Source organism: Lissotriton helveticus, chromosome 3_1, assembly GCF_964261635.1.
Source record: "Lissotriton helveticus chromosome 3_1, aLisHel1.1, whole genome shotgun sequence".
In the NCBI taxonomy this organism is placed as follows: Eukaryota; Metazoa; Chordata; class Amphibia; order Caudata; family Salamandridae; genus Lissotriton; species Lissotriton helveticus.
In genome coordinates, this window is record NC_136061.1 from 2,110,337,393 (window position 1) to 2,110,353,128 (window position 15,736).

General features: G+C 46.0%; 1 protein-coding gene across 21 annotated transcripts in view; it reads left to right on the forward strand.

The window, feature by feature from the left end:
• Nucleotides 1-15,736, forward strand: part of PPIP5K1 (diphosphoinositol pentakisphosphate kinase 1) — a 1,366,868-nt gene that overhangs the window by 268,387 nt on the left and 1,082,745 nt on the right. For all 21 annotated transcript variants that reach the window (XM_078683299.1, XM_078683308.1, XM_078683288.1 and 18 more), the window contains one exon: nucleotides 13,529-13,683. In XM_078683299.1, the coding sequence (XP_078539425.1) occupies nucleotides 13,529-13,683 (155 nt within the window). The remainder of the gene's footprint in view (nucleotides 1-13,528; nucleotides 13,684-15,736) is intronic.

The window sequence follows — 15,736 nt, forward strand, 5'->3', positions numbered from 1 at the left end:
TCAGGGTGAGCTCAACCATATTTCAAGGAGCTCTTAGAGATGTTTTTGGCCAGGGGGAATACAGATTAAAAATACCTAGACAGATCCCAGTTTCCCTTTATTCTTGAATCTGCCAGGGATATTAAAAGAGAGATGAATAGGGTCGATAGGGATATTATGGTCCTAGGACCAACATGTTTCAGTCAGCTTATGCCCCTAAAGGGTGCTGGACTTTCTTCAGGGCGATGCCGCAGTACCCCCTGGAATAGACAATAGTGAGGGAATTACCCTATACTATTCATAATAAGGACCGATAGCTGCTCCTTTTCCTTTCAGTAGAGTATTATTATTTGCAATTACTCTATCCCGTTATGGGAGAGGTTGTGCTCCACAAGGGACCTCACGTTGTGAAAGGAGTAGCCCTTTAGTCACACTGCCTCCAAGAGTCCTGCCCTGTAGTCAATCCTATCAGGTGTGGGTCCCAACAGCTTTTCACCCCAGCCTCGAAGCCAACTTGTGTTTCCTAGCTGTGTACTTCTCGATGCCGCCTGCAGTCTCTTTGTGCAGGCCCCCTCTAACGCTAGTGTCTCCAGTGACAGAAACCTGACGCCTCAGGACACCTCAGCACCCGACCTTCCCGGCCAGAGGACTCCTACTCACCAGAAGTCCAAGAAATGTGTCTCGTAAGTCAGGGTAAAGAACTTTTATGCACTATTTTGTTTTTCCTCAATAGGATAGCATTGCCAACTCTAAAAATTGCACAGTGTTGACTTTTGAAAACTATAAGTATTTCTATCTCGAAACGTACTTAAATAATCGTAATGAATTTGGTGCCAAATATATAAAGATAAGTGTATTGGTGTGGGTCTCCTTATTGAGTCGTGTGCATCATTTATTGACTGTGTGTGTGCTGAGGGCGGTGGGTATGGGGACTCTTGATGGCTACTTGAAACAGGTTGAAACAGCGGTTGCAAAGGAAATTGAATTAGTAGAGCGGAGATTGTCTTTGGACCCAATTAGGCAAACAGTCTCTCGGTCCTTAATCGTTGTGGAACCTGTCCCCATTGCTGCTCCGTTGGATTGCTCGCTTCCCTACCTGATATCGAATGGGTCAGTAGCTGTAGATAGTCTCACGATTTCTCCCGCCCCCCTACCTGGAACTAGTGCAGCCCCCTGTCCAGTGGCAATATGCACCAGGCAGTTGAGGGCCAGACCTGATATAATAACTAATCGCAGTAAAACCGGCACTGGGAAAAGGAAGGCCAAGAACACCCCACCTGGTAGCCGGCAACACGCGAAACAGCCGAGAAACAGTAACACCGCATCTGGGTTGGGCCGAAATGGAGTAAATGTTCATCACACAGACAATGTTGATAGGGGGAGGTAAGAAATGATTGCATTGATTTAAACATTGAGAACTGCAGTGGGGGGACTATGTCAGATTTTGTTAAGGTTTTGGATGCTCGTCTTATGTTGTTTACTACGCCCTTAATGGCTAAGTTGGAGCAAATAGATGACCGACTTAAGGTAATTGAAAAACATCTAAACACTAAAGGTCCAAAGACGGGTCCAAGTACATCGGCAGCTCACTCATTAAGTGTAGTTTTGCAGCGTGAATCTTTCTGGATTCACTATGCTGTGCATTATTCCGCGGTCTTGTGGTTGGGTCCGGATTCGTACTCTTTTCTTTGTTTTTTGTTTTTTTGTAGCCCAGGTGGGCGTCGGCGTCACACCTCCTTGGGTGCGTTTCCGGTGACGTCGGCATGCTTCCTGCGGAAGCTCCCACTCTTGGGCGCCATCTTCAGATTCTTTTTTTCCGCGGTCGGTTCTGGATCGTTCCCGTTTGGGCTCCAGACATTTTTGGAGAAAGAAGAAAGGAAAATAGAGAAATTGCAAAGAAAAGGCATCTGAAGACTCCAGGAGACTTCATCGACGAGGAGTCAGCAAGGGAGAAGGAGAATTCATCGAGATCTTCGACGAACGTCGACGAACACGCGACCAGGGAGGCCCTGAGCGCTCGATGATGGACAACACGCCGTTCAAGTTCTGCCGTAACTGCCACCACAAGTACGCGCAGAAGGACCAGCACCCGGTATGCAACCTTTGTCTACCGGTAAATCACGAAAGCGAGGACTGCAACGCCTGCTTCGCCTTCACCTCGAAGACCCTTCGTGTGAGAGAGAGACAGAGGGTAGCGCACGCCACCCTGCAGGGGAAGGCCCCGACTCCGTCCCTCTACGATCTGGGGATGTCTTCCGAGGAAGAGGACAACGCTGCCGCCGAAGACGACAGCTACACGGTTGTAGAGACCGATTACACAAAGACTTCTGATAAGGTAGGAGACTCTCCGGCCCCCAAGAACCCGAGAGACTCTGAGTCTCGAAAAAACGAGGGCAAGGCCCCGAAAGCGCCGACGCCAAAACACCTGGCGTCCGCGAGTACTCACAGGCCCAGCGGATCCTCTGAGAAGGAGTCCCCGGCGCCGAGAGCTGTTGAACAGCAGAAGTCATCGAAAATCGTCCCCGAAAAGGATCGATCGACGCCGCGGGAGAAGGACCCTAAACTACCGACGCCGACCAGAGACCCAAAATCCGGTTCGACGTCGAAAACTTCGGCACCGAAAAGCACGGTGCCGAGCCAACAGCCGAAAAGAGCGGCCGAACCATCCGACACGGAACACGCGGCCTAGATGGAGAAAAAGAGAAGGCGCCTCGAGGCCGAAATGGAAAACATCTTGCAGCGGAAGAAAGAATTCGACGCAAAGATGAAAACCTTCACGATCCCACACAAGACCAAGCCACCAGTGGTGGAGGTGGTCGAGGAGGAAGACGAGGTCGCCGAGGAACAAGACCCGGACGTCGAGGTGGTCGACGACCAGGAAGAGGAAGAGAATCCCTACGATAGTTACAACTATGGGGAGGAAGAGGACAGCAGGACGGACGCAGAGTCGGCCCCCTCTGACCTACAGGAGGTGGATTACCTAGATGTCGACACCGACAGCCCGGAGGAGGCGGTCGACACATATCCCTCGAGGCCCTCGCCGCCGGACGACATCGGGGCCTACAACTCGGTGATAAGGTCTGCCGCAGCGGCATTCAAACTCAAGCTCGACGAAGAGAAGCAGAAAGCAGACTTCCTTCTAGAGACATTGCTCCCCACACAAACAAGGAGCCAGTACCTGCCAATGCTCGACAGCGTCTTGGCTCAAGGGAAGGAAGCATTCAGGAAGCCTGCAACATGCAAGGCAGTAACTCCCAGAACAGAGAAGAAATACAAACATTCCTCAAAAGACCCACCCTACATTCAGGGGACGGTCTCTGCAGACTCCATTATCACGGCCACAGCAAGGAAGAGGGCTAACGTACCCACTACTTCTGGACCACCACTGGATAAGGAGAGCAAGAGGATGGATCTGGTGGGCAGAAGGATCGAACGGAACGCTGCGACCCACTGGCACATGGCTAATTCCAACGCACTGATAAACAGGCACATGTACCAGATCATGGAGGAGCTGGGGCACTTGGTGAAGGACCTGCCCTAGGATGCCAGACAGAAGGCCGAAAAGCTGGTTGAAGAAGGGAAGAACGCGGCAAACTCTTGCCTTAAGACGGCCCTGGATGGAGCAGACACCTCCAGCAGGCTCATGATGATGGGTGTCACTGAAAGAAAACACGCCTGGCTCAGGATTTCAGGTTTCAAACCAGAGGTGCAACACAGCATCCTGAACACACCGTTCAACGGCGACACGCTTTTCGGAACAACAGTTGATGAGAAGCTCAGTCACCTAAAAAAGGACAACGAGACAGCAAGGCCCATGGGAGCATTGCAGTTCAGAGGCAACAAAAGGGGCACCGCGTCACGGAGGCCTGGCGGGAGAGGTGGAAACCAGCCAGGTACATCACACCAGGCTTTCCAACAGACGCACCAGGCAGACTCGCAGGGTCAGCAGAAGCAGTCCTGGCAATACCAACAAAGAGGCCAGTCCTTTCGAGGGAGAGGAAATGGACGTGGACAGAATAGAAGAGGTGGACAGCAGCCCGCCTCTAAGTGACTTCAAAAAACCCTGTGTTCCCACCCACAGAAAAGATCCCAGGGGGCAGCACGTACAGAGGGGTCAAGACAAGCTACACATCTACGACCACATAACACCAGTGGGAGGAAGATTAAGATTTTACCTCCAAGAATGGAGAGAAATCACATCCGACAAATGGATCCTCAACATCATCCAATTCGGATACTGCATAGAGTTGGAGGGGAGGCCAACAAGCGTAAAACCAAGAAGAAAACCACTAGCAAGCAAGCAGCTAGAGTGTCTTCAGGAAGAAGTAAAGGAACTCCTGCGGAAGCAGGCCATAGAACGGGTACCCTTCAAGGAAAGAAACAAAGGAATATACTCAACGTACTTCCTGGTACCAAAAGTAGACGAGACAATGAGACCCATTCTGGACCTAAGGTTCCTGAACAAATTCATAAGAACGCAAAAATTCAAAATGAGCTCCCTGCAAGAGGTGCTCCCGCAATTGCAGATTGGCGACTTCATGGTCACGATAGACCTCAAGGACGCCTACCTGCACATCCCAATGAACAGAAAGCACAAGCATATGCTCAGGTTCACCATCCGAGAAAGCCACTACCAGTTCACGACACTAGCCTTCGGGCTGAAATCGGCACCAAGGGTCTTCACAAAGTGCCTCGCAGCAGTCGCAGCGCACCTACGAAGGCAGGGGAATATATGTATACCCCTACCTGGACGACTGGCTGGTGAAAGCAAACTCATACCAGAAATGCAAGCAGCACGCACACACAGTGACGAGCACACTCATAAGCCTGGGGTTCTCCATCCATTGGAAGAAATCATCAATGGAGCCGGAACAAGTGAAGATCTTCCTGGGAGCACAGATCAACACCTTACAGGGCAAGGTGTTCCCCAGCGAGAAGAGGGCGAGGGCGAGGGCGCTGGTGAAGGAAACTCGCCTCTACCGGAACGGACAAGCTCGGATAGTGAGGACTGCGAGCAAGATCATGGGGATGATGGCATCATGCATCCACCTGGTACCGAATGTACGTCTCCACATGAGACCCATTCAAGAATGGCTACAGGAGCAATGGTCACAAGCTACAGGCAGTTGGGAGGATCTAGTGGTTGTAACGCACGCAGTGCAGAAGGAGAGGGCTTGGTGGACCATGGAGAACATAACAAGGGGAAAGCCTCTAACGCCCCCAACGCCAACAGTGACCATCACCACAGACGCATGCCTGAAGGGATGGGGCGCTCACATGGAGGAGGTCAAGGTGAGGGGACTGTGGACGCCAGCAGATGCGATAAAGCACATCAATTACCTAGAATTGAAGACAATCTTCCTTGCACTGAAAGCTTTCCATACAAGACTGTACAAGCACAAGGTGTTGCTACAAACAGACAACACCACCGCAATGTTCTACATCAACAAGCAGGGGGGCACACAGTCAGCCCCGCTTTCAACGCTGGCGCAGGAGATATGGAGATGGGCCATCCCTCTGAAGATAGACCTGCTAGCCATACACCTACCAGGGAAGGAAAACATACAAGCAGATTGGCTCAGCAGACAGACATCGGCATCCCACGAGTGGGAGCTCAATGCTCAGGAGACAAGGTGGCTGTTCGACAGATGGGGAACACCATCAGTGGACCTGTTTGCCACACGCCGGAATGCAAAATGCCAAAACTTCGCATCCAGACAGCCCGAGGAGGGGTCACTGGGGAATGCCCTATGGATAGATTGGTCCGGGACATTTGCTTACGCCTTTCCCCCGATACCACTGATGCACAGAGTGCTGAGCAAGTGCAGAGCGACCAACATGATCCTGATACTGGTCGCGCCACAGTGGGCCAGACAGACATGGTACTCGCAGATCATGGAGATGACACAGTGTGCACCCTACAGATTCGGCAAAAGGAAAGACCTACTCTCCATGCAGAACGGAGAGGTGCTACACCCAGAGCCAGAGAGCCTGAGCCTAGTAGCGTGGCTCCTGAGGACATAGAGTTCGCACATTTGAGACTGCCAGAAAGCACCCTGAGGGTCCTTCGGGAGGCACGGAGGCCCAGCACTCGGAAGTGCTGTGTTGCGAAATGGAAAAGATTCACAATGTGGTGCAGAAAAGAAAGACTTCACACTAAAATGAAGAAGGACTCCACAGTGCTAAAGTACCTGACACACTTGCTGGAGAAGAACCTTAGCTCATCCTCGTTAAGAGTTCACTTGGCAGTGATAGTCGCCTACACAAGGGGAGAAACGGGCAGGAGTTTCTTCACATCACAGGTGGTGAAGAGATTCCTAGAAGGAGCGAAAAGGATCGCACCACCCAAGCGGGTGCCGCCACCTGCATGGAACTTGAACATAGTCCTAACGGAACTCATGAAGGAGCCCTTTGAACCACTTCACAAGGCCTCCCTAAAGATGCTAACTATGAAAACAGCTTTCCTGGTTGCAATACCGTCCTTACGCAGAGTAAGCGAGCTTCAGGCGCTCACGCTACAAGAACCCTACATACAAATACACAATGATAGGGTTGTGATGACGAAGGTGGTATCCAAATTCCACATGAACCAGTCTATACAGATACCGAGTTTTTTCCAAAAACCAACAACTAGCGCAGAGCGAGCTCTGCACACCCTGGACGCCAGAAGGGCAGTCATGCACTACATTGAGAGGACGAAGGGACACAGGAAAACAAAACAGTTCTTTGTGTCATTCGCCAACAGTTTCATGGGAAAGGCAGTAACAAAAAAGACTGTTGCACGATGGATCGCACAGACAATTCAACTCTGCCACAAACGTGCAGGACCAGAGCTAGCAGAGGGGACACGTGCCCACTCCACTAGGAAAAAGGGCGCTACAATAGCCTTCCTGGCGAACACACCCATACAAGACATATGCCTGGCGGCAACATGGGCTTCGGTGCACACGTTCACGAAGCACTACTGTGTGGATATACAGATGAACAAGGAAGCACAAGTCGGACAAAAGGTGCTCCAGCACATATTCAATAACCAACGCTCATCTTCCACCCAGCCGCCACAGAAATGAGAAACCGCTACAAAATCTATGCACAGCATAGTGAATCCAGAAAGATTCACGCTGCAAAACGAATAGTTTTCTTACCTGTCGGTGTAGTTTTGCAGCTTGAGGATCTTTCTGGATTCACTAGCGAACCCACCTGCCTCCGCCAGAAAGATGAGGCTGGAGAGAGAAGAGGTGGTTAATAAAAAAATAAAATAAAAAAAAGGACTTTAAAAGTACAAAGCGGTAAAATATCACCTAAATAGAACATTGCCATTACTTCGGAAACGACGTTACCGGAAATGCACCCAAGGAGGTGTGACGCCGACGCCCACCTGGGCTACAAAAAAAAAACCAAAGAAAAGACTACGAATCCGGACCCAACCACAAGACCGCGGAATAATGCACAGCATTGTGAATCCAGAAAGATCTTCAAGCTGCAAAACTACACCGACAGGTAAGAAAACTATTCGTTACAGCCTCCGTTAATAACCTGTTGGACTCAATAATTAACCCACTCCAACAACCGGTACCTCAAGCTAATCCCAGGGAGCAGGGATAAGTGCTCCATCTTTAGCGTCAAAAGTTACTGGAGCTATTCAGGGAGAGAAACCGGGTCCTCGGGGTCCAGTGGGAAGATTAAGTCCTCCTACACAGCCCCCTAAGAAAGAGTGGTCACTACATCTACCAGTAGCGGCGTGTCCCTACACAATAATTCTTGCTAATGTCCCCAAAGTTGAGGGGGTCAACTTGAACATTGGTCCTGTTTAAAAAATAAGGCCCTCCACTACCTGTCCAATAAAACAGTCTTGGGAGAACATTTGGTTAACAACTTTATGATGATAAGAAGGGTGCCATGGGTGGGTAAGGCCAAAAAAAGCTTAGAAGGAGACTGTGTCGTCATAAGCTTTAGATCCCCCAGGTTGGTCGATGACATATTAAGGCAGGCTGGGTCAGTCAGAATTCAAAGTGATTATGTAAATGTACTCCCTCTGGTGTTTTTTTACCCCCCAATTAGCATAAGGCCTGTGTGCAATGATCTATTTAAAGGGAAAGGTCCTTTTGAATTTACTGTTCCAGTCTAACAGATTTGATGCCTTCTCTAACCTAGGAGAAAATGAGTGACTAGGGTCCCAAGAAGAAATCATCATCCCTGTTTCCCCAGCTAGAGCCCCCAGTGCAGCCACATTAGTAAGAACCGCCCTCCCTGTAGATGGGCGTGATCAAGGGCCTAAGGGCACATCTATAAAGCTGGTAACCTGGAATGTAGCTGGGCTCAGAAATAAAATAGATGACCCAGCATGGAGAGAGTCTATTGGCGTGGGTGATATTATAGGTCTTCAAGAAACCTGGGACACCGGAAATAATTTGAGTATGGATGGTTATTCGAGTTATTTTATTCCTGCGGCTGCGTCTAATATGGGGAGGGTGAAGGGCGGCTTGGTTACCTTAATTTTGGCAGCTATACCGGGTACTCATACCCAAGTTGATACAGGTTCACGAAACTGCTTGGCAGTACAAATTTCCCGGAGTGGGGTGGGAAGTATTTTAATTAACTTTTATAACTCATATGAAAGAGTTACCACAACTGGCCATCTGGCCATTCTAAATTTAATTTTGGCAGACTATAAGGAGGTCAACAAAAATCAATGTTTTATTATAGTTATAGTAGATTTTAATATCCACGCCTGTCCAGATAAATGTTTGTCATTAGATATATTAGGCCCAGTAGAACAAGGGGACACCCATTTTGAACATTCTGTACAGGGAGATCTCCTTGAAACAATCCTGGCAGATAACGGTCTGATGCTTCCACCCACGCGGGACGAGGAGATACCTACCTTTAAAGGGAATGGTAGTCACTCTGTTATTGACTATATCTTTATTAGTATAACACTAGGGGATAAGATTACTGGATATTCGCCGGTCTGGTCGCATTTTAGTGACCATAACCCAGTGGTCCTAAGTGTTTTTGACCTGATCGAAAAACCAATGATAGCACGTAACAGATCGGACAAATTTGATATTCGTCCAACAGACCAGGCCCGTAGGATCAGATGGAGTAGAGTCATACCGGGTGACTTTCATAATAATTTAATAAGGAAGGTAGGATCTGAGTTGGACGTGTGTTTGAATTTGGAAGCAGGGAATGAGGAGGTTTTAGAGGCTTACTCAATAATCTGTACCCAGGTCTCAGCAGACCTCAAATGTACAGGGAAAGCTAGGGATCCCGATGATATGGGGTGGTTGTAGACCGAAATTGTTCGTCTGCCAATAAAAAGCTAAAGGACACCCTGAATTGTAAGCCAGTGAATAGGGTGATTGTAGCCTTATTAAGGAAAAGTTACAACAAAGCACTGGAAACTAGAAGACGGGAGATTCGGGAGGCGGCCTGGGAAGAATTAACCTCCTTAGATGTGCTCAGGAATAGCGCTAAATTCTGGGCTGTCGTAAACAAACCCTTTTTCCATGACCGCTGTAATGACCAACTAGATTGTGGTATTCAGGAACAGGTGTAGTGCTCCCATTTTAAATCAGTCTATGAAGGGGAAAATTGTGGGCAGGCGATTATGCCTACCCCTATTCCTGCCCCCTATACTTTATCGGTTACTAAGATAGAGGTGGCAGACGCCATCGGGAAGATGACGAGCAATAAGGCTCTGGGTCCCGACGGCGTCCCAGCCGACCTCTTCAAATCAGATGTCAGGACCTGGTCCATAATTTTAACAAATGTTTTTAATAGGGTATGTACAGCAGGTATCCTGGACACTTGGTCTGAATCTGTCATCGTCTTCGGCCCGGCTTGCTTGAATCCTAATGGTGATGGATCAAGCCCTGATCTTTTGACTGGGTATGAGTGTTTTGTTTAATTCAGATGCTCTGTCCATCACCACCCCCTTTTCTGAATCGTTTTGGCCACTATAGGAGTGGCAGGGTATGCTCAGACATGAGTCCCTTGCTCACTGCACCATCAGGATTCAAGCAAGCCGGGCCGAAGACGGCTGCAATGCCAGAAACCGGTCCCCGGAAGCTTGTTTCCTTTCCAGTAAAGAATTGGCTTGTTAGTTTGGTCTGCCCTGTTCCCATGATGCACTGGGCCAGGGACAGACTAATTTGCATATAGCCAGGTTCTGAACTGGGATGGTGCAGTGAGCTAAAAAACGGTGATGATCAAGCCCTGATCTTTTGACTGGGTATGAGTGTTCTGTTTAATTCAGATGCTCTGTCCATCACCACCCCCTTTTCTGAATCGTTTTGGCCACTATAGGAGTGGCAGGGTATGCTCAGACATGAGTCCCTTGCTCACTGCACCATCAGGATTCAAGCAAGCCGGGCCGAAGACGGCTGCCATGCCAGAAACCGGTCCCCGGAAGCTTGTTTCCTTTCCAGTAAAGAATTGGCTTGGTAGTTTGGTCTGCCCTGTTCCCATGATGCACTGGGCCAGGGACAGACTAATTTGCATATAGCCAGGTTCTGAACTGGGATGGTGCAGTGAGCTAAAAAACGGTGATGGATCAAGCCCTGATCTTTTGACTGGGTATGGGTGTTCTGTTTAATTCAGATGCTCTGTCCATCACCACCCCCTTTTCTGAATCATCAAGAGTGTGGGCTAGATTATTTAGCAGACCGCATAGCCTTAGCCCCGCTATTGAAATGGATCTCAATATGGTTAAACCCTGAATTAAAGCTGAACCATGAGATTCTCAGGGATTGTTTAGCCCTCGAGTATGGCAATACCATCCCCTGGTTGAACTATGTTAAAAAACTAACAACAGAAATGGGTCGTCCAGAATTGTTTGATCACCCAGATGATTTATTGAAGGGGGATGTGAAATGGGCGAAAGATACACATAAGCAGTTGGTATATCTAGCAAGAGAAGAAAGGGAATTATGTAAACCAACAGTAAGGGCTCACCAGTTGTTAATTACCTGCAGTGATATAGAACCCTACCTGAGAATCGTCAATAATATGAATCATCGTTACTTATTGACTAAGTTTAGACTGAACAAATTCCACCTCCTGCTTACCGAACGCCCAGGTTGGACTAAGGAGACAGATTTGGATATTTGTTCTTGCGACAGATTCTCTATTAAAGACACTGTGCACTTTATTTTCTTTTGTAAGCATTTGTGCCCCATTCGTAAAAAGTTTATTATTCCTCCTATCAAAGACAAGGGCTTTAGACAAGTAAAACCGGCCCTTTTGTATCTACAGCTGTTGTCTAATACCTGGGAGATTTTTAATATAGCGAATTTTTTGACAATAGCAATGAGACTTAGGAGGAAGATTAACTGGTTATAATGCTTATTTTGGGAAATTCACGAAATCATGAATAATGATCAAGCACTTTTTCTTTTTAAATTGTTTTATTTGTTAGTATTGTCCTTTTAAACGATATTTATAATGTATGTTTTTTACACATATTCGCATCAAATGGTTTGTAATAATTTGCATAACTATCTTGTTATATTTTTTAACTGGTCTTGACATTATCATACTATGTAGTATACTTTTATGGTTTTTGCTATGAACCGAATAAAGTATTTTTGACTGACTGACTGTGTGTGTGCTGCAGATGTCTTAATACCTATCTCTGATATGCCTAAGGCTGCTTAACCAAACTATCCCGTAAGAGAGCCAAAGCAAGCCCTTGTCCACTTACAAGGGATACCTGGACCCTTTGCACAATATACCTCTTTTTAGTGTATTATATCAAGAGCCAGCTTCCTACAATGTTTAAATTATTAAAAGGAGACGTGGCTACTGGTCGATTAGATAACATGGTAAGAGTCAATGACACTGAACCTCATGTCAAAACCAAGTCTACTTTGATTTCACGAAAAGCACATAGGATCTAACGGTTCAAATAGGGAATGTTGTTCCAATGAATACAAATATATTGTCATGTCAGGAAATATGAATGCAAATTCAGAGACCTAGTTGTGATGTAGGTGGTTTCTCAAAATTAAAGGATGATAAGGTGGACTCTGGAGAGTTGGTTAAAGTGTCTCATAACCAACAAAACGTATCAGGTCATCAACATAGTGGGAGTGAAGGGGAGCATGATAATGGTTGTAATGACAGTGGAGCGAGACCAGGTCCTCTTTGCATAACTTCCTGAGTACGTCGGCTACCCAATAAATTGCAAGGGGTTTGGTTATATAACTATGTTCAGACTAGCTTTCACATTTTTTTCCTGATTTAGTTTTACTATTTTTATTAGTGTTATATGACTCTTTATGATGTTTTAGCCATTATGGTGTATGTTTATATGGGATTCAGATGTTCGATTTGTGTTATGTTTAATATTTATTGAAATAATTGTATAATTTGTGGTAGAAAAAGATGTATGTTGGGTGTACTTCGTTTATTTATGTGTACTCTGCAGGGTTACAAGAACACGGCGTTGACGTGGTCCTCGGGTTCTGATGAAATGTTGTGTTTTGAATGCTGGGGGAAAACAGCAGGCTTCAGCAGAGGCTGACATTCCTGTGCAGTTTCAAAACAGTATGTTTGGGAAATAGTTGCTATGAAATTCATGCATATTCAAGACTCTAGCAGCTCACTTTGACTTTATTGCTCCTATTGCATGTTTACTTTTTGACAGCATATACAAGTGCTCATTCAGTTAAGCCTACAAATTGTCCATACTGGATTCCATGTGTTGTGGTTGCGCTACTCCTGCAAATCATGATAAGGATACTTAATTTTTTACTTTCAATTTCAAATTCCTTAACATTTCCAGAATGTTTTAAAACTTTCAATGTAGCTTTTTTATGTATATGTACTTTATTAATTTGCTAATATTGTTTGATTTCCCAAAGAGTTGTGGACCCCATGAGTAGTTGTTGCGGACCCCCAAGTGTTTGAGGACCACAGGTTAAGAACTACTGGACTATGGCAACACTTCAGCCGCTGTCTCTGGCCAAATGGGCCACTGCAAATTGTTCCTCCAACCATCGAAAGCACATCTTCCACAGCTGAAACTTTAAGTGCAGTGTATTTCCTACCATAAAAAAGAACATGTTCCTCAAGAATGTGACCTATGTCAGTCATTCTCTGTTGAGGCTTAATTGGGCAGTGAAACCAGATTACTGTTGCTAAAATAAAAGAACTAAAACATTTGTTCTTGGAATTATTGCCAGTCTCCTCGAATTTTATTAGAAAAATTAAATCCTTGCCAAGCAGTCTTTTGTCAAAGTACTGCCTTTTGGCCTCAAGTTAGTGGCACGTATTTCTTTAAAAAAACAGCACTGTTATAAATGTAATGTTTTATTATATGTGTGTTCTTTAATGCTGATGAATTAATATTTTTCCAAACATTTTCAGAATGCCACTGGTATAATTATAGTATGTAAATCTATGAAAAATGTAAACGCATACGGGCAAACTATTTTTTATTTTCAGGGTATTACCTCTAGGATTACCATTGACCACCTGATGAGGGACCTTGTGGCAGTTTGTTTTTTATTTTATACTAACCCTGTTGTACATCTGTCCTCAGAGTGCAATCTTGTGGAAGGGGAAGACCAAGTGGAGGTGAATGGAGAAATTTTTCCTAAGCCATTTGTAGAAAAGCCTGTCAGTGCAGAAGACCACAATGTCTACATTTACTACCCAACCTCAGCTGGTGGAGGCAGCCAGCGACTCTTTAGGAAGGTAAAGTGATGGCGGGTCAAATCCCATGGCAATGCTGCTCCAGTATGGTTTTATTGCTGCCCTCTTTACTGCACTTCAGAACAGTTGCTGAATTCACTGTTTTATTGAGTATTCACACAAACATTTTTCCATGTATCTGTTGTTGGTATACAATTCACATTTTACATTAATTTGTATTTTTTTGTCTTTTTAGTTCAGATTAACAGTAAACGAGAAGGTCATATTGGTGTGCATAGTTATTTCTTGAGGTGTGTAGTTTTAGAAGTGCTTAATTTGCTAAATCAAATTAAGGAACTGGATTCTTGGTGGAGGTTTCAGTTTCCTTATCCTTCTGCAGAAATTTTGGATTGCACATGCTAGTAATTGTTTTGCTTTCTTGCAGAATTTCTTAAATGTTATTTAGGTTCTTTTCTGCTCTTGTATTTAAGTCATGTTTTGGACCTTGACGTCTTCATATTTTCTCTTTGCCATGTTACACTGAGTTCCCTTGGTCTATTCATCCTTACTCTTGAGTCTGCCCGTAATTCTCCTTACCCAACTATTCACTTTTACCTCGACTCACAGCTCTCTCAGGCCTGAAATGTAGCTTATGTTGTCGTGTGGTTCCCTATAAACATATATAGGATCTGGCCATTTAGACATCATACACTGTGGGATTGATGTCTAGACTGATTCCAGACACCCCCACCGGGTATGTTCGCGTGTATACCAGCTGGCTCACAGTGCCACTATAAACACCTCTTACCAAGGAGAGAATAGTTATTGGCAACTATCTAACATGACAACTCTGTCCCATCAGGGATCGTGGAAACAGTACAGTACTTTTCGCTCAGTCACTCTTGCCCACTTTGTCTCCGGGAGATACACAGAATAAATGCTGGGGACGTTTTCAATAAGCATTTGTTGAACTAGCATCATTCTAATGTAAAATAGGTGTGCTGAAACAACCATAAGACAGAAACAGATATAAATGATCATAAGCACCAACAGAGTAAAAGGATCGTAGATTCCTACCGTGGTGCTAAAACAATGAATACTGGCAGGTATAAAAATAAATGACAATAACATGCGTACTCCTACGATGTAACCCTAACTAGATGTACCTACATGGACCTAGCATGTATGTAGGTGTAGAGCCAATAATTCCTCTAGAATAAAGCCAACCCCAGTAGCTGAAGTGAGAGAATGTGGGACCCCGTCTTGGTCTCGAGAGGGACACCCTGCGCGTGATGTCAGACCACTGCGAGCTGGAGTGTCTGCGTGCAAGAACCTTAGCGCCTCACTTCAGTGTGTCAGCATGGAAGTCTTTCTTGTCCTCTTCCTGCCTCAGCAAAGATAGTGTGTTAATATACCCATAGTGGTACCCTCAGGGGATCTACCTTGCTGTGTCATGTCGGACTAGGATGATGGAAGAAATGACCCTCATACATAGTTCTTATGCATTAGATGGTAGTCCTGCTGAGATTCCAAGAATCCTCATTCATAATGAATGAGGCTAGTTTTCAGAGAAAACCCCACGTCATTTAGGAAGCAGTACTATAACTAGGTAAAAGGTCAGTACCAAGAGCCGTTATGTAATGTAATGGCAGGGGAAATATAAGGGAACGGTCTGGCTACTACCTGAGCCTATATTGGGGTACCTGTATGAAACATGACAATGTTGTCTCACAGGTGCACCCCTTTCTCACAAACTGTCTCTATTTCTGATACTGTTATGTGCACTATCTGCGCCATCCCTCAATGTTCATTGCTCAGCCCCACCCTCTTCACCACCCACATGACAACTCTAGCCGGCATCATCAGAACCCACGATATCAACATCATATCCTACGCTTACAACACCCAGCTCATCCTCTCACTTTCAGCAGACACCACCAGTACCAACTTCCACAACTGCATGGAGACCATTGCAGTCTGGATGAAGGACAACTGTCTACAGCTCAATACGGAAAAGACCTAAGTGCTGATGTTTGCCAACCACGTATCCCTTAAGAATTTGGGCCCACCCCGACACCCAAGAACCACATCTGATACCTCTGCATCATCCTGGAGA